This window comes from Danio aesculapii, chromosome 22 (genome assembly GCF_903798145.1).
Source record: "Danio aesculapii chromosome 22, fDanAes4.1, whole genome shotgun sequence".
NCBI lineage: Eukaryota > Metazoa > Chordata > Actinopteri > Cypriniformes > Danionidae > Danio > Danio aesculapii.
Window position 1 is genome coordinate 18,086,173 of NC_079456.1, and position 23,552 is coordinate 18,109,724.

At 28.4% G+C, this 23,552-nt stretch overlaps 1 protein-coding gene across 2 annotated transcripts in view; it reads right to left on the reverse strand.

The window, feature by feature from the left end:
• LOC130215560 (phosphatidylinositol 4-phosphate 5-kinase type-1 gamma-like) overlaps nt 1–23,552 on the reverse strand; it is a 50,219-nt gene continuing 26,667 nt past the window's right edge. The window contains exons 12-18 of one of the 2 annotated variants that reach the window (XM_056447392.1): nt 20,076–20,237; nt 18,117–18,258; nt 18,002–18,031; nt 15,624–15,728; nt 13,789–13,945; nt 173–262; nt 1–87 (exon numbers count right to left, since the gene is read on the reverse strand). In XM_056447392.1, coding sequence (XP_056303367.1) covers nt 85–87; nt 173–262; nt 13,789–13,945; nt 15,624–15,728; nt 18,002–18,031; nt 18,117–18,258; nt 20,076–20,237 — 689 coding nt within the window. In that variant the 3' untranslated portion in view covers nt 1–84. The remainder of the gene's footprint in view (nt 88–172; nt 263–13,788; nt 13,946–15,623; nt 15,729–18,001; nt 18,032–18,116; nt 18,259–20,075; nt 20,238–23,552) is intronic. The other variant, XM_056447393.1, reaches the window with a different exon arrangement.

The following is a 23,552-nucleotide window of genomic DNA, read 5'->3' on the forward strand; positions in this document are numbered from 1 at the left end:
GCGGAAACATCTGACAGCAGCGTCCGTCCGACATGATTCATCTGAAGAGTCCAAACCTTTAGCTGCCCTTCTCCTGAGGTCCGATTACTGTTGGGACATGGTAAAAAGGGTTGCGACCATCAACATCACGAACCGTGAACTGAAGACGATCAACAACACAACGCACACTTACTGTTTCACTTTCCCCTTTGTCCTCAGGCAGGGTTTTAGGCCCTGAGCTGAAATGCAGAGGAGAATAAACCCAGCTTTTGTCTTCTGGAGGCTGCAGTTACACCAGCAGTACAGCAGAGCGTGCCAGAGAGGAGGAAAGACAGGAAAACAAGAGTGGCAGAGAGGAATATAAGTGTGTCATCGATTTTAACATTTTAATGGGTCGGGAAAATGAAAATGGGTTTTGAAGTACATGTTGTTTTTTGAAAGCACCTACTATAACGTCTCTGTTTTAATTATATTTAAAATTAAAAACAATGTTGTAAAACGCTTCAATCTATAGTCACGTGCAGATACCTAAACAACTACATCTGTGCACAGATTAATGGTGTTTATTTACAAAGTGAAGTCGCCATCTACTGGCCTGGGATACGTAATACAGTGTATTTAGTCTATTACGCGTAAAACATGAATACATTTAAAAGCAATATTTGTATGTGCATCGCTGTCATGTAAAGAAAGACTTTAAAAACACAGTGGCTAGAGATGGACATTAGTAAACATTTATTGGGAGTGATTAATAATGTATGTGTTCAGGGCTTTACATTCCGCCAAATGCGGGTAGATTTCCAAGTGGCGGGTAAGACAGACACTCCCACTAGCCACTTCGGCTGGTTGAAAATAATTTTCCCAGATAACAATTCTTAAAAGCAGGGTTCGACAATAAGGATGGTCCAATATGCATGCAAAGGCGATCTTAGAATTGAGAAGCAACACGACTGAAAAAAGTAATTGCGTTCGCAACTTCGTGCGAGCAAAGCATGTGAATACCGAATAAGAGGATAATCACTCATGCTAACAGCTGAGGTGATGCGCGCGACTGTTTACAACACGTGCACGCTCCCGTTCCCTTTCGTGAAGCAACTGTGTCTAGAAACACAACTGATGCGATCGGTTCTCTTTCAAATAGACTAGACAAATGAACGTGCACCCACAGTCGTGCTGCTTTCAAGATTTCCAGAGTTGACTTATTGTAAGCAGCGCCAGTTGCTTTCGTTTTAACCATTCGTTGAACAGATTATTTATGGGTCTAACATTACCCGTGTGTGTGTGTGTGTGTGTGTGTGTGTGCGTGTGCGTGTGTGTGTGTGTGTGTGTGTGTGATCATCCTTTTATTATCACACGGTATGTTTTTACATTGTAATTATCATTTTTTTTACAATAACATTGCTTTAATGAGAGATTAACTCCCCATTTATGTGTAGTATCTGGTGATCTTTAGCCAGGACAGATTACTGTGCATATGTTTAAAATAAAAAGTATAGTATACAGCTATATTTCGCTTGTTTTGACACATTTAAAATTTGTGGCTAAGAAATAATTAATTGTTTATGTTTGCTGTGGTCAGAGATAAATTTGGTAAATCTCTCTGAAAATGATGTGAAATAAAAACTAATACTAATACTATGAAACCCTGACCCATATGCTCATGATTATTGAGCAAGCTCATATACGACACACAATAAGTGAAATGAATGAGGAGGCATGTGGAGACGCAAAATCTAAATCAAGTCATTTTAACATGTCACAGTGATATTTATGTGTATAAAATATATTTTCCCAACTACAATTGTGGCTAGTGAAAATGGTGAGTAGTAATGTTGGAAAACTACTAGCCACAGTGGCTGGTGATCAAAAAAGGTAATGTCCAGCCCTGTATGTGTTAAATGTGTGCTTCATTTTTGATGGCAATTTTCTTTTTGCAAATGTAAATCTGGATTTTCATAGTCAAATGAATGACTTCTGTACTTTAAACAGTATTAAGCTTTGAAAGTGAAGAAAATAAAAACGATAGCAAAAACATCATTTGATTCAGTCTTTGCAAATGTATTTATTACTTAAAACGTAAACGATGCCAGTTTTACGCTCTGTGTTTGACCCGTATGGCACATCGGAGTCTGTAATTCTGCTGTCATTGGCCAGATCAAGCCGGTCCTCCTCCAGTCAGTCCTTGCTGTTGCTCCCGCGACAAAAACAAGGACTGGACATGACAGCAGCACGATGAGAACATTAAATACGACCCGAGCAGACACTTAAAAGTATTGATTTAACACAATAATGAGTTTCATTTCTGTATTAGTGATCGCGAAAGAATCATTCTTTTTAACCGGATCCTCTAAGTGACTAGAACTAGTTCACCAAATCGAACTGAACCATTTGAAACTATTTGCGTCTCCAGTAAGCACTCTTATCCATAAAGACTTACTTTTTTACATGCATGATACCCCCCTCTGACTCGAAATAAACAAATTCCAGTGTTATTCAGTTATTAGAACAGAACACAAGAGATTGGATTTGAGAATAATGCGCGTGTGATTCAGTGAATCAAACACAAACAGTCCATGACATTTGACTGAACTAAACTTGAAGAACTGCAGCGCAGGTAAACCGAGAGCTTAAATGAGAGGATCTGGTGAAAAAAAGCTAATTTCATAACAGAAGGTCATAATGACATTTAAATAAGTGAATGATGCTTCAGTTGAGTTGCAAAAATTACATTTAAGAAACTTTTCAGATCATGGCGATGTTTTAACTGACTGAACTTAAGTCCTAACATGGGAGGATTGTCACGAAAGATCTGGTTCATGGAAAAGATCTGAACTTTCCATCATACTGTGTATCTTGCACCTTGAACGGTACTTAGGCCTGCTATCTTGTGGGCTATTGCATTTGAGTTTGAGGATGATAGATGGTAGTGTTGATGTGTCCTCTGAAAACAGGTTCCAAAAATGTATCTTTGGGTGAGTTATTATACAATATTCTGATGATTTTGTATCTTGCACCTAAAACTAATACTGAAACTAATAATAACTAAAACTAAACAATTTCAAAATATAGAAACTAATCAAAACTAGTAAATCTGCCTCTAAAAACTAAAAAAAACTGAATTTGAAAACAAAAATAATAATAATAAAAACTAAAACTAATGAAAAATTCTAAACTATTATAACCTTGATATAGAGTTGAAGTCATTATTATCACCCCCCCTTTGATTTCGATTTTCTCTTTTTGAAATATTTCCCAAATGATGTTTAACAGAGCAAGGAAATTTTCACAGTATGTCTGATAATATTTTTTCTTCTGGAGAAAGTCTTATTTGTTTGATTTCGGCTAGAATAAAAGCAGTTTTTAATTTTTAAATGCCATTTTAGGGTCAAAATTATTAGCCCCTTTAAGCTAAATTTTTTTCTGATACTCTACGGAACAAACCATCGTTATACAATAACTTGCCTAATTACTCTAACCTGCCTAATTAACCTAGTTAAGTCTTTAAATGTCACTTTAAGCTGTATAGAAGCATATTGAAAAATATCTAGTCAAATATTATTTACTGTCATCATGACAAAGATAAAATAAATCAGTTATTAAACATTAGTTATTAAAACTATTATGTTTAGAAATGTGTTGAAAAACTGTATATCAAGGTTTGAGTGTATATATTAGCTGCCAATGTACATTGTAAAAATAGAAGTAAATTTGAATTGAATTTAATAAATAATTATTTAACATGCTTTTTTATTTGTTCAAAATTGTACGATTATGGTCATGTTACATGCAATTCTTGGCTAATTTTATTGTGAAATTTCATAGCAAAAATCATTTATACTATAACTTCTTTAATCAGCGAATGAGATTTTTCTTTCTGAAATCTTCTAATCTGTATTAGAACCACTTCACAATGGGATATAAAAGCTTGTTTTGTAGCTAATTTTCTTTTAATTTAATAATCAAATTTAATAAAGAGCTAATTTAATATTGTTTTGTCTGTTTATGAATATATTTTATTATTTATACTGTGAAAGTGTCGGTAACCATTGACATGTACATGATGAATCCTAAAGGACTAAAGTGTCAGCTAAAAATCGTTCATATTCTACTGAAGAATAACTTAATTCAGCATTAAACTTTTCCTATAAAAGCACAACACCAACAAAACAAGCTGTTCAGTTGTAAAGACACAGGAAATTTCAGAAACTAGCTTTAATTCTAAAACTACTTCTAAATGTCGCGTTCACAAAACAAAACAAATAACTTACAATATGCCTTCTTCTGTGTGTGACGGGCGGACAAACACGGACGCTGCCATCACAGAACTTAGTTGACGCAGAGAAAGAAAGGAGAGATGGACAGACAGACAGTGAAAGATGGCAGAAGAGTAATGAAGGAGATGAAGGGCTGTTAGCGGTGGAGAAATGAAAACACTGACAGCTCCATTAATAAGATGAGAGAGCAGCTGGTGCAGAGTGTTAATGATGAATAATTCAACAGTCAATAGGCCTCTTTTCAGCACACGGCCGAGTTAAAGACCTCAATGGGTCTGAAAAAACGATAATGGTCCACATTCTTCTGTTTTTCTTGGCTGTTATTGGAGAAATCCCTGCAGATGCACACTCACATCTGTGTGTGTTGTCATTCATGTTGGTGTTATTCAAAGTTTCAAAAGGACATGACAGGTTTTTCAAAAGGCATTTTTACGTTAACTGGGTACACTAAATTATTTGACGTTTTACAAAGCTTTGCCTTCCAAAAAGCCACGTGTGCTCTGATTGGCTAGGTTTGCGATGTGCATTGTGATGGGCCAAAATAGTCAAGTGTGTGTCAAAAATGTAACATTTTCAGCTTTCAAATTTTTCATTTAATGTTTTGAATGTTCCATTTAATGTTCCAAATAAATGTTCAATTTAATGGTAAAAAAGCACATTCTGTTTAATGTTCTAAATGTTGAACTGAAACGTGTTCCGTATAATTTTCCAAATCAGTTTCAAATGATTCACCATAAGAAATATAAAATCATTCAGTGTTACAAAGGTTGTGTTTATTGTTACAAATGTTGTTTATTATTACAAATGTTGTTTATTGTTACAAATGTTGTTTATTGTTCCAAATGTTGTTTATATTGCTCCAAATGTTGTTTATATTGTTCTAAATGTTGTTTATTGTTCCAAATGTTGTTTATATTGTTTCAAATGTTGTTTATTGTTACAAATGTTGTTTATTGTTTCAAATGTTGTTTATATTGTTTCAAATGTTGTTTATTGTTACATATGTTGTTTATTGTTTCAAATGTTGTGTATTGTTTCAAATGTTGTTTATATTGTTTCAAATGTTGTTTATTGTTACAAATGTTGTTTATATAGTTTCAAATGTTGTTTATTGTTCCAAATGTTGTTTATTGTTCCAAATGTTGTTTATATTGTTCCAAATGTTGTTTATTGTTCCAAATGTTGTTTATATTGTTTCAAATGTTGTTTATTGTTCCAAATAATGTTTATATTGTTCCAAATGTTGTTTATACTGTTCCAAATGTTGTTTATTGTTTCAAATGTTGTTTATATTGTTTCAAATGTTGTTTATTGAATGTTGTTTATTGTTTCTAATGTTGTGTATTGTTTCAAATGTTGTTTATATTGTTGTTTATTGTTTCAAATGTTGTTTATATTGTTTCAAATGTTGTGTATTGTTTCAAATGTTGTTTATATGGTTTCAAATGTTGTTTATTGTTTCAAATGTTGTTTATATTGTTTCAAATGTTGTTTATTGAATGTTGTTTATTGTTTCAAATGTTGTTTATATTGTTTCAAATGTTGTGTATTGTTTCAAATGTTGTTTATATGGTTTCAAATGTTGTTTATTGTTTCAAATGTTGTTTATTGTTTCAAATGTTGTTTATATGGTTTCAAATGTTGTTTATATTGTTTCAAATGTTGTATATTGTTTCAAATGTTGTTTATATTGTTTCAAATGTTGTTTATTGAATGTTGTTTATTGTTTCAAATGTTGTTTATATTGTTTCAAATGTTGTGTATTGTTTCAAATGTTGTTTATATGGTTTCAAATGTTGTTTATTGTTTCAAATATTGTTTATTGTTTCAAATGTTGTTTATATTGTTTCAAATGTTGTTTATTGAATGTTGTTTATTGTTTCAAATGTTGTTTATTGTTTCAAATGTTGTTTATATTGTTTCAAATGTTGTTTATTGAATGTTGTTTATTGTTTCAAATGTTGTTTATTGTTTCAAATGTTGTTTATATTGTTTCAAATGTTGTTTATTGTTTCAAATGTTGTTTATTGTTTCAAATGTTGTTTATATGGTTTCAAATGTTGTTTATTGAATGTTGTTTATTGTTTCAAATGTTGTTTATTGTTTCAAATGTTGTTTATATTGTTTCAAATGTTGTTTAATGAATGTTGTTTATTGTTTCAAATGTTGTTTATTGTTTCAAATGCTGTTTATATTGTTTCAAATGTTGTTTAATGAATGTTGTTTATTGTTTCAAATGTTGTTTATTGTTTCAAATGTTGTTTATATTGTTTCAAATGTTGTTTATATGGTTTCAAATGTTGTTTATTGAATGTTGTTTATTGTTTCAAATGTTGTTTATATTGTTTCAAATGTTGTTTAATGAATGTTGTTTATTGTTTCAAATGTTGTTTATTGTTTCAAATGTTGTTTATTGTTTCAAATGTTTATATTGTTTCAAATGTTGTGTATTGTTTCAAATGTTGTTTATATTGTTTCAAATGTTGTTTATTGTTTTAAATGTTGTTTATATTGTTTCAAATGTTGTTTATTGTTTCAAATGTTGTTTATTGTTTCAAATGTTGTTTATAGTTTCAAATGTTGTTTATTGTTTCAAATGTTGTTTATTGTTTCAAATGTTGTTTATATTGTTTCAAATGTTGTTTATTGTTTCAAATGTTGTTTATTGTTCCAAATGTTGTTTATAGTTTCAAATGTTGTTTATATTGTTTCAAATGTTGTTTATTGAATGTTGTTTATTGTTACAAATGTTGTTTATTGTTTCAAATGTTGTTTATATTGTTTCAAATGTTGTTTATTGAATGTTGTTTATTGTTACAAATGTTGTTTATTGTTTCAAATGTTGTGTATTGTTTCAAATGTTGTTTATATGGTTTCAAATGTTGTTTATTGTTCCAAATGTTGTTGATTGATTCAAATGTTGTTTATATTGTTTCAAATGTTGTGTATTGTTTCAAATGTTGTTTATATTGTTCCAAATGTTGTTTATTGTTTCAAATGTTGTTTATTGTTTTAAATGTTGTTTATATTGTTTCAAATGTTGTTTATTGTTTCAAATGTTGTTTATTGTTTTAAATGTTGTTTATATTGTTTCAAATGTTGTTTATTGAATGTTGTTTATTGTTTCAAATGTTGTTTATATTGTTTCAAATATTGTTTATAGTTTCAAATGTTGTTTATTGAATGTTGTTTATTGTTACAAATGTTGTTTATTGTTTCAAATGTTGTGTATTGTTTCAAATGTTGTTTATATTGTTTCAAATGTTGTTTATATTGTTTCAAATGTTGTTTATTGTTTCAAATGTTGTTTATATTGTTTCAAATGTTGTTTATTGAATGTTGTTTATTGTTTCAAATGTTGTTTATTAAATGTTGTTTATTGTTTCAAATGTTGTTTATTGTTTCAAATGTTGTTTATATGGTTTCAAATGCTGTTTATTGTTTCAAATGCTGTTTATTGTTTCAAATGTTGTGTATTGTTTCAAATGTTGTTTATATTGTTTCAAATGTTGTTTATTGTTCCAAATGTTGTTTATTGAATGTTGTTTATTGTTACAAATGTTGTTTATTGTTTCAAATGTTGTTTATATGGTTTCAAATGCTGTTTATTGTTTCAAATGCTGTTTATTGTTTCAAATGTTGTTTATTGTTTCAAATGCTGTTTATTGTTTCAAATGTTGTTTATTGTTTCAAATGTTGTTTATATTGTTTCAAATGTTGTTTATATGGTTTCAAATGTTGTTTATTGTTCCAAATGTTGTTTATATTGTTTCAAATGTTGTTTATTGAATGTTGTTTATTGTTCCAAATGTTGTTTATTGTTTCAAATGTTGTTTATATTGTTTCAAATGTTGTTTATTGAATGTTGTTTATTGTTACAAATGTTGTTTATTGTTTCAAATGTTGTTTATATTGTTTCAAATGTTGTTTATTGAATGTTGTTTATTGTTACAAATGTTGTTTATTGTTTCAAATGTTGTGTATTGTTTCAAATGTTGTTTATATTGTTTCAAATGTTGTTTATTGAATGTTGTTTATTGTTTCAAATGTTGTGTATTGTTTCAAATGTTGTTTATTGTTTCAAATGTTGTTTATATTGTTCCAAATGTTGTTTATTGTTTCAAATGTTGTTTATTGTTTTAAATGTTGTTTATATTGTTTCAAATGTTGTTTATTGAATGTTGTTTATTGTTTCAAATGTTGTTTATATTGTTTCAAATGTTGTTTATATGGTTTCAAATGTTGTTTATTGTTCCAAATGTTGTTTATTGTTTCAAATGTTGTTTATATGGTTTCAAATGTTTTTAATTGAATGTTGTTTATTGTTTCAAATGTTGTTTATTGTTTCAAATGTTTATTGTTTGAAATGTTGTTTATATTGTTTCAAATGTTGTTTATATTGTTTCAAATGTTGTGTATTGTTTCAAATGTTGTTTATATGGTTTCAAATGTTGTTTATTGTTCCAAATGTCGTTTATTGTTTCAAATGTTGTTTATATTGTTTCAAATGTTGTTTATTGAATGTTGTTTATTGTTTCAAATGTTGTGTATTGTTTCAAATGTTGTTTATTGTTTCAAATGTTGTTTATATTGTTCCAAATGTTGTTTATTGTTTCAAATGTTGTTTGTTTCAAATGTTGTTTATATTGTTTCAAATGTTGTTTATTGTTTTAAATGTTGTTTATATTGTTTCAAATGTTGTTTATTGAATGTTGTTTATTGTTTTAAATGTTGTTTATATTGTTTCAAATGTTGTTTATTGAATGTTGTTTATATTGTTTCAAATGTTGTTTATATTGTTTCAAATGTTGTTTATTGAATGTTGTTTATATTGTTTCAAATGTTGTTTATATTGTTTCAAATGTTGTTTATATGGTTTCAAATGTTGTTTATATGGTTTCAAATGTTGTTTATTGTTCCAAATGTTGTTTGTTTCAAATGTTGTTTATATTGTTTCAAATGCTGTTTATTGTTTCAAATGTTGTTTATTGTTTCAAATGTTGTTTATTGAATGTTGTTTATTGTTACAAATGTTGTGTATTGTTTCAAATGTTGTTTATATGGTTACAAATGTTGTTTATTGTCCCAAATGTTGTTTATTGTTTCAAATGTTGTTTATATTGTTTCAAATGTTGTTTATTGAATGTTGTTTATTGTTACAAATGTTGTTTATTGTTTCAAATGTTGTGTATTGTTTCAAATGTTGTTTATATGGTTTCAAATGTTGTTTATTGAATGTTGTTTATTGTTACAAATGTTGTTTATTGTTTCAAATGTTGTTTATATGGTTTCAAATGTTGTTTATATTGTTTCAAATGTTGTTTATATTGTTTCAAATGTTGTTTATTGAATGTTGTTTATTGTTCCAAATGTTGTTTATTGTTTCAAATGTTGTTTATATTGTTTCAAATGTTGTTTATTGAATGTTGTTTATTGTTCCAAATGTTGTTTATTGTTTCAAATGTTGTTTATATTGTTTCAAATGTTGTTTATTGAATGTTGTTTATTGTTACAAATGTTGTTTATTGTTTCAAATGTTGTGTATTGTTTCAAATGTTGTTTATATGGTTTCAAATGTTGTTTACTGTTCCAAATGTCGTTTATTGTTTCAAATGTTGTTTATATTGTTTCAAATGTTGTTTATTGAATGTTGTTTATTGTTTCAAATGTTGTGTATTGTTTCAAATGTTGTTTGTTTCAAATGTTGTTTATATTGTTCCAAATGTTGTTTATTGTTTCAAATGTTGTTTATTGTTTTAAATGTTGTTTATATTGTTTCAAATGTTGTTTATTGAATGTTGTTTATTGTTTCAAATGTTGTTTATATTGTTTCAAATGTTGTTTATATGGTTTCAAATGTTGTTTATTGTTCCAAATGTTGTTTATTGTTTCAAATGTTGTTTATATGGTTTCAAATGTTTTTAATTGAATGTTGTTTATTGTTTCAAATGTTGTTTATTGTTTCAAATGTTTATTGTTTCAAATGTTGTTTATATTGTTTCAAATGTTGTTTATATTGTTTCAAATGTTGTTTATTGTTTCAAATGTTGTTTATAGTTTCAAATGTTGTTTGTTGAATGTTGTTTATTGTTTCAAATGTTGTTTATATTGTTTCAAATGTTGTTTATTGTTTCAAATGTTGTTTATAGTTTCAAATGTTGTTTGTTGAATGTTGTTTATTGTTACAAATGTTGTTTATTGTTTCAAATGTTGTGTATTGTTTCAAATGTTGTTTATATTGTTTCAAATGTTGTTTATATTGTTTCAAATGTTGTTTATATTGTTTCAAATGTTGTGTATTGTTTCAAATGTTGTTTATATTGTTTCAAATGTTGTTTATTGAATGTTGTTTATTGTTTCAAATGTTGTTTATATTGTTTCAAATGTTGTTTATATGGTTTCAAATGTTGTTTATTGTTCCAAATGTTGTTTATTGTTTCAAATGTTGTTTATATGGTTTCAAATGTTTTTAATTGAATGTTGTTTATTGTTTCAAATGTTGTTTATTGTTTCAAATGTTGTTTATATTGTTTCAAATGTTGTTTATTGTTTCAAATGTTGTTTATAGTTTCAAATGTTGTTTGTTGAATGTTGTTTATTGTTACAAATGTTGTTTATTGTTTCAAATGTTGTGTATTGTTTCAAATGTTGTTTATATTGTTTCAAATGTTGTTTATATTGTTTCAAATGTTGTGTATTGTTTCAAATGTTGTTTATATGGTTTCAAATGTTGTTTATTGTTCCAAATGTTGTTTATTGTTTCAAATGTTGTTTATATTGTTTCAAATGTTGTTTATTGAATGTTGTTTATTGTTTCAAATGTTGTTTATATTGTTTCAAATGTTGTTTATATTGTTTCAAATGTTGTTTATTGTTTCAAATGTTGTTTATTGAATGTTGTTTATTGTTTCAAATGTTGTTTATTGTTTCAAATGTTGTTTATATTGTTTCAAATGCTGTTTATTGTTTCAAATGCTGTTTATTGTTTCAAATGTTGTTTATATTGTTTCAAATGTTGTTTATATTGTTTCAAATGTTGTTTATTGAATGTTGTTTATTGTTTCAAATGTTGTGTATTGTTTCAAATGTTGTTTATTGTTTCAAATGTTGTTTATTGTTTTAAATGTTGTTTATATTGTTTCAAATGTTGTTTATATTGTTTCAAATGTTGTTTATATTGTTTCAAATGTTGTTTATATGGTTTCAAATGTTGTGTATTGTTTCAAATGTTGTTTATATGGTTTCAAATGTTGTTTATATTGTTTCAAATGTTGTTTATTGAATGTTGTTTATTGTTTCAAATGTTGTTTATTGTTTCAAATGTTGTTTATTGTTTCAAATGTTGTTTATATTGTTCCAAATGTTGTTTATTGTTTCAAATGTTGTTTATTGTTTTAAATGTTGTTTATATTGTTTCAAATGTTGTTTATATTGTTTCAAATGTTGTTTATATGGTTTCAAATGTTGTTTATATGGTTTCAAATGTTGTGTATTGTTTCAAATGTTGTTTATATGGTTTCAAATGTTGTTTATTGTTCCAAATGTCGTTTATTGTTTCAAATGTTGTTTATATTGTTTCAAATGTTGTTTATTGAATGTTGTTTATTGTTTCAAATGTTGTTTATTGTTTCAAATGTTGTTTATATTGTTTCAAATGTTGTTTATTGAATGTTGTTTATTGTTTCAAATGTTGTTTATTGTTTTAAATGTTGTTTATATTGTTTCAAATGTTGTTTATTGAATGTTGTTTATTGTTTTAAATGTTGTTTATATTGTTTCAAATGTTGTTTATTGAATGTTGTTTATTGTTTCAAATGTTGTTTATATTGTTTCAAATGTTGTTTGTATGGTTTCAAATGTTGTTTATTGTTCCAAATGTTGTTTATTGTTTCAAATGTTGTTTATATTGTTTCAAATGCTGTTTATTGTTTCAAATGCTGTTTATTGTTTGAAATGTTGTTTATTGTTTCAAATGTTGTTTATTGAATGTTGTTTATTGTTACAAATGTTGTTTATTGTTTCAAATGTTGTGTATTGTTTCAAATGTTGTTTATATGGTTACAAATGTTGTTTATTGTTCCAAATGTTGTTTATTGTTTCAAATGTTGTTTATATTGTTTCAAATGTTGTTTATTGAATGTTGTTTATTGTTACAAATGTTGTTTATTGTTTCAAATGTTGTTTATATTGTTTCAAATGTTGTTTATTGAATGTTGTTTATTGTTACAAATGTTGTTTATTGTTTCAAATGTTGTGTATTGTTTCAAATGTTGTTTATATGGTTTCAAATGTTGTTTATTGTTCCAAATGTTGTTTATTGTTTCAAATGTTGTTTATATTGTTTCAAATGTTGTGTATTGTTTCAAATGTTGTTTATATTGTTCCAAATGTTGTTTATTGTTTCAAATGTTGTTTATATTGTTTCAAATGTTGTTTATTGAATGTTGTTTATTGTTTCAAATGTTGTTTATATTGTTTCAAATGTTGTTTATTGTTTCAAATGTTGTTTATATTGTTTCAAATGTTGTGTATTGTTTCAAATGTTGTTTATATTGTTCCAAATGTTGTTTATTGTTTCAAATGTTGTTTATTGTTTTAAATGTTGTTTATATTGTTTCAAATGTTGTTTATTGAATGTTGTTTATTGTTTCAAATGTTGTTTATATTGTTCCAAATGTTGTTTATTGTTGCAAATGTTGCATTTATTGTTAAAATATGTTTATTGTAACAAATGTTTATTATTTATTACAAATGTGTTTGTTACAAATGTTGCATTTATTGTTACAAATGTCGCCAATTTTTACAAATGTGTTTATTACAAATTTTGTTTAATCTTACAAATATGTTTGTTACAAATGTTGTGTTTTTATTACAAATTTTATTACAAATATTGTTACAAATGTTTTAATTGTTACAAATGTTTATTATTTATTACAAATTTCTTTATTGTTACAAATGGGTTTATTATTTTTTATAAATGGTGTTTATTGTTACAATGTTGTGTTTATTGTTATAAATGTTTAATTTACAGTCATGTTAACTTTATTGTTAAAAATGTTCCATTAAATATTCCAAGCTCCAATTTCTGAAGCTTACATTAAAAATGTACTTTAAGTAAATTTACTATGTTAGAAGAAACTTAGGTAGCACTTTACAACATTGTTGTATTAGTTATGTTATGAACAAACAATAAACAATAGATTTATCACAGTATTTCTTCGTGTTAGTTAATAAAAATAGAGTTGTTCACTGTTAGTTCATGTTAACTCGCAGTGCATTGATAACAAACATAAATTCAGTTTTTAAAAATGCTTTAATAAATGTTGAACTATGATTAATTAAAGCCGTATAAGTATTGTTCATTGTTAGTTCATGTTTTTGAATATATAAACTAACTTATTGCAAAGCGTGCTCATAACCTATTACATATATTTATATAAATTTTATGTCCAAGCTCTCAAGGAAAATTACTTTTAAAATGAAAAATTTTATGTTTGCATGTTGAGGAAATGTTTGGTTAAATTGATCAGCTTACAAAATAAATGTCTGTGATTGGCACGTCATCCTCCTCATCCACCGAGGCTCTGCTCGTACAGCCTGAGGCCTGACTGCCGCCATCAGACTCCACCATGATCCTGGGACTCGCCGGGACAGAGGAGGACGAGGCTTCTGGAAGAATCTCTGCGGCTTCACTGGACACATGACAAACAGTAACATTATTTTGAAATCATCAGGGATCATAGTTTTGCCTGTTCATCTGGCAAAACTGTCAAATGATGTTGAAATAGAACTAATTTAATAATCTTTCTTCTCAACACAATTTGTTTTGCTAAAAAAACACCAAGTACATCGCTTTTGTGTAAACGTACACTAAATTTTAAGAGGCTCTTTGTAAGTGTAATTGTATTTTTATTCATAAATTAAAGTGTTTATTAATATTTTACATTTGTTTTTAGTTAGTTTTTTTCAGTCTGGATTATAAAATTAATGATATATAAATGTTGCTTCATTCGTTAGTACTTTGAATTAGATTTGTCTTTTTTATATATTTTTTCATTTACACTTTAGAATACTTTTATATAAGAATTATTTAAAATAGCTTTTATATTTGCATTTAATTTTAGTATTATTTATAAACTATTACTATAACTATAAACTATAATTTTTATATTATGTTTTATATTAATATTTTATATTATTTTATTTATATTTTATATTATATTATTTACAAAATTTATGTTATTAACTAATTTCTTCTATTAGTTTTTATAATGTTTTAAGGAATAAATAAAACACAAAAAAAGGAAAACATATTGTGCCTGCTAATGAAAAAAAATTGAAAAACAAAGACTGACTAAACAAAATCGAATAAATACACCATAAATATAAAAAAAGAGGAAATTTATTATATACTTATTAGTATAATTAATACTATTCTAATTACATTATTATTTTAATTCATTTTGTAGATTAAATTTATTTATAGTTGAAACAAAATTTACAGAATAATTAAACCCCCATTTTATTATTATTATTTTTTAAATATTTCTTAAATGATGTTTAACAGAGCAAGGAAATTTTCACAGTATGTTTAATAATATTTTTTTTTTCTGGAGAAAGTCTTATTTGTTTTATTTCGGCTAGAATAAAAGCAGTTTTTAAATTTCTTTTAAAGACCATTTTATGGTCAAAATTATTAGCATCTTTAAGCAATATATTTTTTTCAATAGTCTACAGAACAAACCATCGCTATATAATAACTTGCCTAATTACCCTAACCTGCCTAATTAACCTAGTTAAGACTTTAAATGTCACTATAAGCTTAATATTAGTGTCTTGAAAAATATCTAGTCAAATATTATTAACTCTCATCATGACAAAGATCAAATAAATCAGTTATTAGAAATCAGTTATTAAACAGGGGCTAATAAATCAGGGGGGCTAAGAATTCTCAATTCAATTGTATATATTTTTATATATATTTTCATATATAATTATTTAATACAATTAGATATTAATACAACACATATAATTATCAAAAAACGAACATTTTGGAAACTGTTTTTTATATTTCCACACCCCTGACTAGCACAAAGACATTTGAGCACTTTGTGCCAGCATGATCAAGTGATTCCTGTTTGCCTCTGTTGCTCTGTGCCAATTGCCATAGTGTTGTTTTCCCACCAGGTGAGCTCAGCTAAATGTGGCACACGTCCAATTCCTCAATCTCATGACACCTCTACTCTTACGTCCACATGCTCCTGATTCAGTGACAGCGCATTTAAACAATTCCTTTACACTTGTGTATTTTTGTGTTTATAATTGACTCGTCATGACTGTACAGGTAGATGCTCAATTTGGAGTGCGTACCTGATCTCAGGCGATACCTGGGGAGCCACGAGTGTGGGTTCACTATCATATCGTCCTTCCACTTCCACCTCCACCGTAATGGTCTGCTGGTCTTCATCCTGCATACTACAATAACACCAGCAGGGGGCTCAGACTAACCACATTCACTACAGCACTGAAAACAAGCTTAATCTTTCAATAGGGTAAACAAAATAATGTTATATCAGAAGGAAAAACAAGATTGGCAGATTACTTTGCTTGTATTAGGAAAAACAACTAATTATGTTGTTTCTTTGTCATATCGTTTCTTAAAACGAGACAATATTTTTGGCTTGTATAGAAAATGCTACATGATTTAACAAGTTTTAGATATTTGAAACAAACAATCTAAGTAAGAAAAGCATTTTGGCAATGTACACACTGTGAAGACTGATAATAAAAATTGAACTACAGGCAACTAACTAATTTTTCCTAAGTGATGTTTAACAGAAAAAGGAAATTTTCACTGTATTTTCTATAATATTTTTTTGTTCCTTGAGAAAGCCTTATTACTTTTAGTTTAATTGGAATAAAAGCGTTTTTATTTTTTATTAAATTAAAAACAAGTTGAATAAAACAAAAATTACACACACAAAGAAAACAAAACTATATAAAAAACAACTATTTACTTGAGTTTAAACAACTATAAACACAAGTAAAACAAATGTCCAACAAACTGAATAAAACAAAAATCACACACAAAAGGAAATCAAAACCTTTTAAAAACAAAAAACTAAACAATTTTTTAAAACTCAACCAAAGACCAAATAAAAACAGAAAACAAATGTCCAACAAACTGAATAAAACAAAAATCACACACAAAAACAAAAAAAAAACAAAACTTTTAAGAAACAAAACAAATCTAATTGTTAAAAATTTAACTAAAGACTAAATTAAAACAGAAAACAAACATCCAAAAAAAATTATTAAAAAAATAAAAATAATAAAATAAATAAATAAAAATCACACAAACACACAAAGAAAAAAAACTTTTTAAAACAAAAAACTAAACAAAAATTGTAAAAAAAAAAAAAAAAAAAAAAAAAAAAAAAATAGACTAAAGACCAAATAAAAACAGAAAACAATTGTCCAACAAATTAAATAAAACAAACGTCTGTCTGTATGTGTGTGAATGAGAGTGTATGGATGTTTCCAAGAGATGGGTTGCAGATGGAAGGGCATCCACTACGTAAAACATATGCTGGATGAGTTGGCGGTTCATTCCGCTGTGGCGACCCCAGATTAATAAAGGCATTAATAAAGCCGAAAAGAAAATGTATGAATGAAACTTTACGAAAGACTAAATTAAAACAGAAAACAAATGTCCAACAAATTGAATAAAACTGAAATCACACAAGTTTTAAAAACATTTAAAAAAACTGAACTAAAGACCAAATAAAAACAGAAAACAAATGTCCTAACCCTAACCCAGACAGAGCAATCATTACTCTAGTTTACTCGCAGATGTTTTTCATCACATGCAAGTCGCTTGAGTTTAATTATTTGAACTTGAGCAGATTGAGGTGAATTCTATGTGTTGGTAGCAAACGTGCCGCTGTAACCCAATTTACATACTATCGGCTTCAGTAAAGCAGTTTGAATGACTATTAATTAATATCTAGCCAATTGGAAAAATCTATTTTCTGTGTAATATTTCATCTGCAACAACAATGTGAAATTAGATAAAGGCGTGTTTAGACATTAACTTCGCGTTAGTACAAATTAAATATTAATTTTAGTAGCTCACGTTGCTATTTTTTGTGAACAATTCATCTGTGCATGCCATTAAGAAAAAAAAGTTTCCCCAAGTAATCTAAAATTGAAATCTAAAAATGTAATGTTTGTTTTCAGTTAAATTCTCAGATAATGTCTATCTTAGGTATTGGGCGTGGCTAACATACTTAACCACGCCCCTCCAACTGTTAGTTTTGACAACTAACAGAAATGGTGGAGGAGGAGTCTGTTAGGTTCAAATAACTATTCTAAAACCAACTTCCCAACTTCGATCTTTCTAAATGAAATGCCTGCTTTACTACAGCCAATCAGCTCCCAGTAGAAAAAACACGCCCATTGTTTTTTAATTTAATAATCTGTAATAAACAAACGGTCGCAGCTCCTGATTTAAGCAGACTTTAACATTACATTAATCTTCGCGCAGTTGCATCGTCTTAAAAAAAACTCATTTCAAAACAAAATATAAAATTCAAACAAAAACATTTTAGTAGTTGTATTTTGGCTTAGTCAACATAAACTATGGACAAGTACAGGCATGAACACCTCATTTAATATCTGTTATGAAGCCAGCATAAGAATGTGGCAGAATGTTTTACTTCAGTCAACCTGATCTCTGTTGTACTCACGTTTCTTCATGGCTGGATTGTGTGTGTCTCCTGTGTGGAAGAAGAGAACAGAGAGCTCATTGTCTGTGAGTCTGCAGTGTGTGAGCAGGACAGTCGTTGTGTGTGTGTGTGTTACCTGTATCTCGGGTGTTCAGAGGTGTCCGAAGGTGATCGTTCAGGGATGGACAGAGAGGTGGTGGAGGAGAGGGTGGTGGCGATGGAGGCTGTGGTGGCCTCCTCGAATGAAGGAGGAGTGCAGGGAAGAACATCCGCCCGACCTTAATACAGACAGAAGGCAAACACTTGACCAAAATCATTCAGATGAAGGACAAGTTGGATCATTCGGAAAAAAAAAATTGAGACCCCTTGACAATTCTCAGTATCTTTTGATTCATAATTTCTAGTTAAATGTTTGAGTAAAACAATATTTTTGTGTTATTCTGTAAACTACTGATGACATTTCTTGCTAATTAAAAATATCTAAACTGTCATTTAGAGCTATTTTGCATAAAATAATTAAAAGACGCCATGTTTTCAGAAATGTTTAGATTAATTTTTACACAAAAGAATCACAAAGTTTGAACTTTGAAGAGTTAAGAAATGAATATTTGCTGGAATTGTTCAGATTTTTTACTCACAACAAATAATAAATATTTTTTATCCTGACCAATTGTCATTTTCAGATATAGAAAATGTTCTAAATATCATGATTCAAAATTTGGAAGAAATGTTCTAAGAGCTTTAAAAAAATAAAACAATACAACAAAACAAACAAACAAACAGTGATTATCAGAGATTCTATATGTTTCAGGAAGATGTACTTATTCTTTTGAGTGACCTTGGAATGTTCATTCATATTTTCATCTTGCTTTAGCTGGAGTAAATGTAATATACTATGCTTGCTATAGCTGGAGTAAATGTAATATACTATGCTTGCTATAGCTGGAGTAAATGTAATATACTATGCTTGCTATAGCTGGAGTAAATGTAATATACTATGCTTGCTATAGCTGGAGTAAATGTAATATACTATGCTTGCTATAGCTGGAGTAAATGTAATATACTATGCTTGCTATAGCTGGAGTAAATGTAATATACTATGCTTGCTATAGCTGGAGTAAATGTAATATACTATGCTTGCTATAGCTGGAGTAAATGTAATATACTATGCTTGCTATAGCTGGAGTAAATCTTCTCCACATTTATGCAGAACCTTCACTGATATGTAAGTGTGATTAGATGGTAAATTTGGTCTTTACAAATATACTATGACAAGATTTGTTACAACTGATTAGGGCATTTCATGTGACGAAAGACTAATAGAGCTCAGCAAACAAGATTAAAAAAAAAAGTGAAATAAAATACAAAACATGATTTTGTTTTTTCACAAAATGAGACTCAAACAGGGGACAATGAAGAATGTATTGAAGAGGTTTTTAAATTTTTTAGCTACATAAGAAAAAAAAAAATCACACATCAAACAAACAAACAGAATAAAACAAAACATTTTTTGAGGTCGCTGACATGAACTAAGGAGTAAGAAATGAAAATAAATACAAAAAACTTAACAAATGAACTTAATACAAAGTTAAACTAAACAGAAAAAAATGGAACAAAATAAAATAGATAAAACAAAACACCAAACAAAACAAATACTATCTTTGTTGTCAACATGACAGACTAAATTAAAACAAAAAAACATTCAAAACAAGCCTCAAAATGTTGAGATGGTTGACTTTGACCAAGGACTAAAAAAAATTGAAAAAATAAATAAATGAACTTTAAAAAGTAAATATAGAAAAAAATAAAAATAAAATAAAGCAAAACACCAAACAAAACAAATGATATCTTTTTACAAAAATTACAGACTAAATACAAACAAAATTAAATTCAAAACAAAAAGCAGTATTTTAGCTTAGTTAAAATGAACTATGGACAAGATAAAACATAAAAAAAATAAAAAAAATAAACCCAATAAAGTGAAATAAACAGCATGAATAAAACCAAATGTCTTTATTCGTTAAAACTAACATTTTGAAACGAAAACAAAAAACACAAAAATAAAAATAACTAAAAACACTCCCACAATACTGACCATCATCCTCCAGTGTGGGGAAGCTGCGGGCTCCTCTGAGGTCGTAGATGTTTTCGTCCCTCATGAAGGGCAGCTGGCTGGCAGACCAGGCCGCTCCGGGTCCACAGTATTTGCCCACTGCCAGACCCCCACGACCCCTCTTTGACGGAGACGATTTTAATGCTAAATGAAATAGATTTTTGATTAGAATAAAGAAGGATAGGATCTTCCTGTAAAAGCTTATAGGGAGGTACTGATATTGCATTCTTTTTATTATTGGTATGTAATATTTAATTTTTCATGCATTTCAACTTTTTTAATATTTGGATAAATTTTTCCATCATATGTAACTTAATTATATAAAATACACGTTTTTACAAAACAGCTACGTAGTAAATTAAAATAATAAACAAATTATTCTTCATACATTTTTTCATTTCAGTTAAACTTTGTAATATTAGTACTTCATTTAAAAAATGGTGATTTGAATATCCACTGCTCTGATGCATAAATAAAAAAAGCATTTTAGTCAGTTATCATTTATTATGATTAAAATAATTTTTTATTGATTTATTGGTAAGAATAGTCAAACATGCTTTCCTATTAAACCCAAATCAAACCAAAAGTGCTTCAGGGTGTAAGACTTGAGATACCACAAATACTTTGATGTCTTTGACAATTCAAATTTGAGCTGAAAGCACAGACAATCGACTCCACAACCCACCAGGTGGGAATGCGGGAAAACTTGCTCCCCTCCTTTCCTCCATTTACATTTGTAACATCTCCCGAAACACCCCTTGCTCACTTAGCCCCTACTCACTCTACTCACACAGAATGGTCATTTCAAAGTATAAATTTTCTATATTAATCCAAGTCACTTTATCTGCAACTTTTAGTGCGACTGGTACAATGGTCTCATTTCCTCAGAAATAGACATAATCAAAACAATAGATATATAACTTCAGGTATCTTTTGAACCACTGCGAAGGGTGTGCCTTTCCTATAGGCAGAAACTCTTCCACTAAATGCAAATGCCTATTGTTATTCTAAACACCCTTTTCCTCGAGGGGATTCTTGGATTTACTACTTAAGGGAAAGTTTCTAAATGTTCGGCGCGATTCTGTTACCCAGATCAGCCCATAGCGTGGAACTTCATGTTCCATGTTATGTATATTTTGGTGTCAGGTATGAATCTTTTAATCTTAGATTTATCTTTGATAATTTGATGTCTAGTATTGATCGTTTATGAATTGACTGAATGAATTGGCACAATATACATTTACCTGACTAATAAATTGTTATGTTTTGAATTATTCAAACAGAGTTTGTGTTATTATCTCTAGTAGATTACGTTAAATCCATAACACCACAAGCCACTGTACAGGTTAGTAACGGACTAAAACACTATAGACAGAGCAGCGTGGCACTACTAACACATTGGCATTAATTCAAGTATACTCAGACTGTAAAAGGCCAATAATGGGTTTTCTATTTAGAACAACAAAGTATTGTTGAGACCAATCTAAATGTGGGTCGGCCTTCATCGCTGAACTTATATGAAAAATAGTTTTGCTTTAATTTAGTAGATAGCAGATCTATGGGGACCACACAACAAATATTCTAAACTGAGTAAGTAGGGTTCTGCCTTCTTAGAATAGTGGTTAATTGCCTCTGTTTAATGACCAAGACTGACATGCTTGTGTTTAAGAGATTGTATACTCGGCTGGTACAAGACTCAGGATGTTATAGGAATCTGAATGAACGAGAATAAAAAAAAAAAAATATCGAATGGAAGAGAATATTCAATCATAAGCTAAAAAATATTAATAGAAACAAAATAATATTATCAATGTTTTATAATTGGAGTCAGATAAAATGACAATAAATATATTAATATTCCAAACCACCTCATACTAAAATTGGAGTCAGACATGAGTTACATTTAAACAAAATCAACATTGTGCACTGGAAAGACCGAACATGCAGTGAACCTTCGTCCACCAGTAGACACCGTCATTGGACTAACTGGCTGGACCTTACAAGGGGTAGTTAATGTGTCAGTCCTCTTTGGGTAAGGAATTCATAAAGATTAACAACGAAATCATAAGTCCAAGGCACTTGAAAATTTAAGTGAAAATAATTGAAAAGCCTTTAGTAACAACAACATTCAGCAACACAGATTGTTGAAAATGTAGCTATATGTGTATCTATGTATATATGCATGTAAATGTATATATATTTGTATGTACATGTATTAGGGCTGCACAATTAATCGAAAAAAGATCGTGATCTCGATTCCACCCTACACACGATCTTAATTCAGCTTTTCTACGATTCAGCCAATTATGTTTTCAAGGTCAGGAGAGAAGCATAAAGGCAGTCGCACAAGTCTACACATTGTTTTATATACAGTTGAAGTCAGAATTATTAGCCCCCCATTTGAATATATATATATATATTTTTAAATATTTCCCAAATTATGTTTAACAAAGCAAGGAAACTTTCACAGTATGTCTGATAATGTTTTTTCTTTTGGAGAAAGTCTTATTTGTTTTATTTTGGTTTTAAAAAGCAGTTTTGAATTTTTTTAAAAGCCATTTTAAGGTCAAAATTATTTCTTAAATTATTAGCCCCTTTAAGCTAAATTTTTTTCAATAGTCTACAGAACAAACCATCGTTATACAGTAACTTGCCTAATTATCCTAACCTGCCTAGTTAACCTAATTAACCTAGTTAAGCCTTCAAATGTCACTTTAAGCCGTATAGAAGTATATTGAAAAATATCTAGTCAAATATTATTTACTGTCATCATGACAAAGATAAAATAAATCAGTTATTAGAAATGAGTTCTTAAAACTATTATGTTTAGAAATGTGTTGAAAAAAATCTCTCTGTTAAACAGAAATTGGGGAAAAATAAACAGGGGGGCTAATAATTCTGACTTCAAATGTACATTGCTCAGTGTTAAAAACCGTATTAATAAGGTATAATACACCCAAAAATGTAATTTCTGTCTAAATGTAATGATGTATTCGTGGCGGCGAAATCACAAATGAGCTGATACACTGTTTGTTCACTACCGAGAGGACACGCGTGTGCCAATGATGTTTACTTTAGTGAACAGAAACTGCATAGGCCTCAGAAAAAAATGCAGACACACATTGAACACATAGTGGCGTTTGAAACCATGAGACGAAGAGCAAAGATGTTCTTAAAAATTCTGGAGGTAATTAATAATATAATAAAACCAATACTGAAATGCTTAAGGCATTTTAGAATGACCAAAACAACATTTCATATGTTTTACAATGTGCTCAGCCTGCTGGTTTGTCCATTCACACACATTTTTATCATCACATGATCTCTTATAACAAAATCACGTGACTTTTTTAATGCACATACAGGAATTTGTTCTGTAAAAGTGTTTCCAGCATAGTTTATGCGTATTTTTTCTTCGAATAAAGTTTATCCTACTCAGTTATGTGCATTTTCAACATT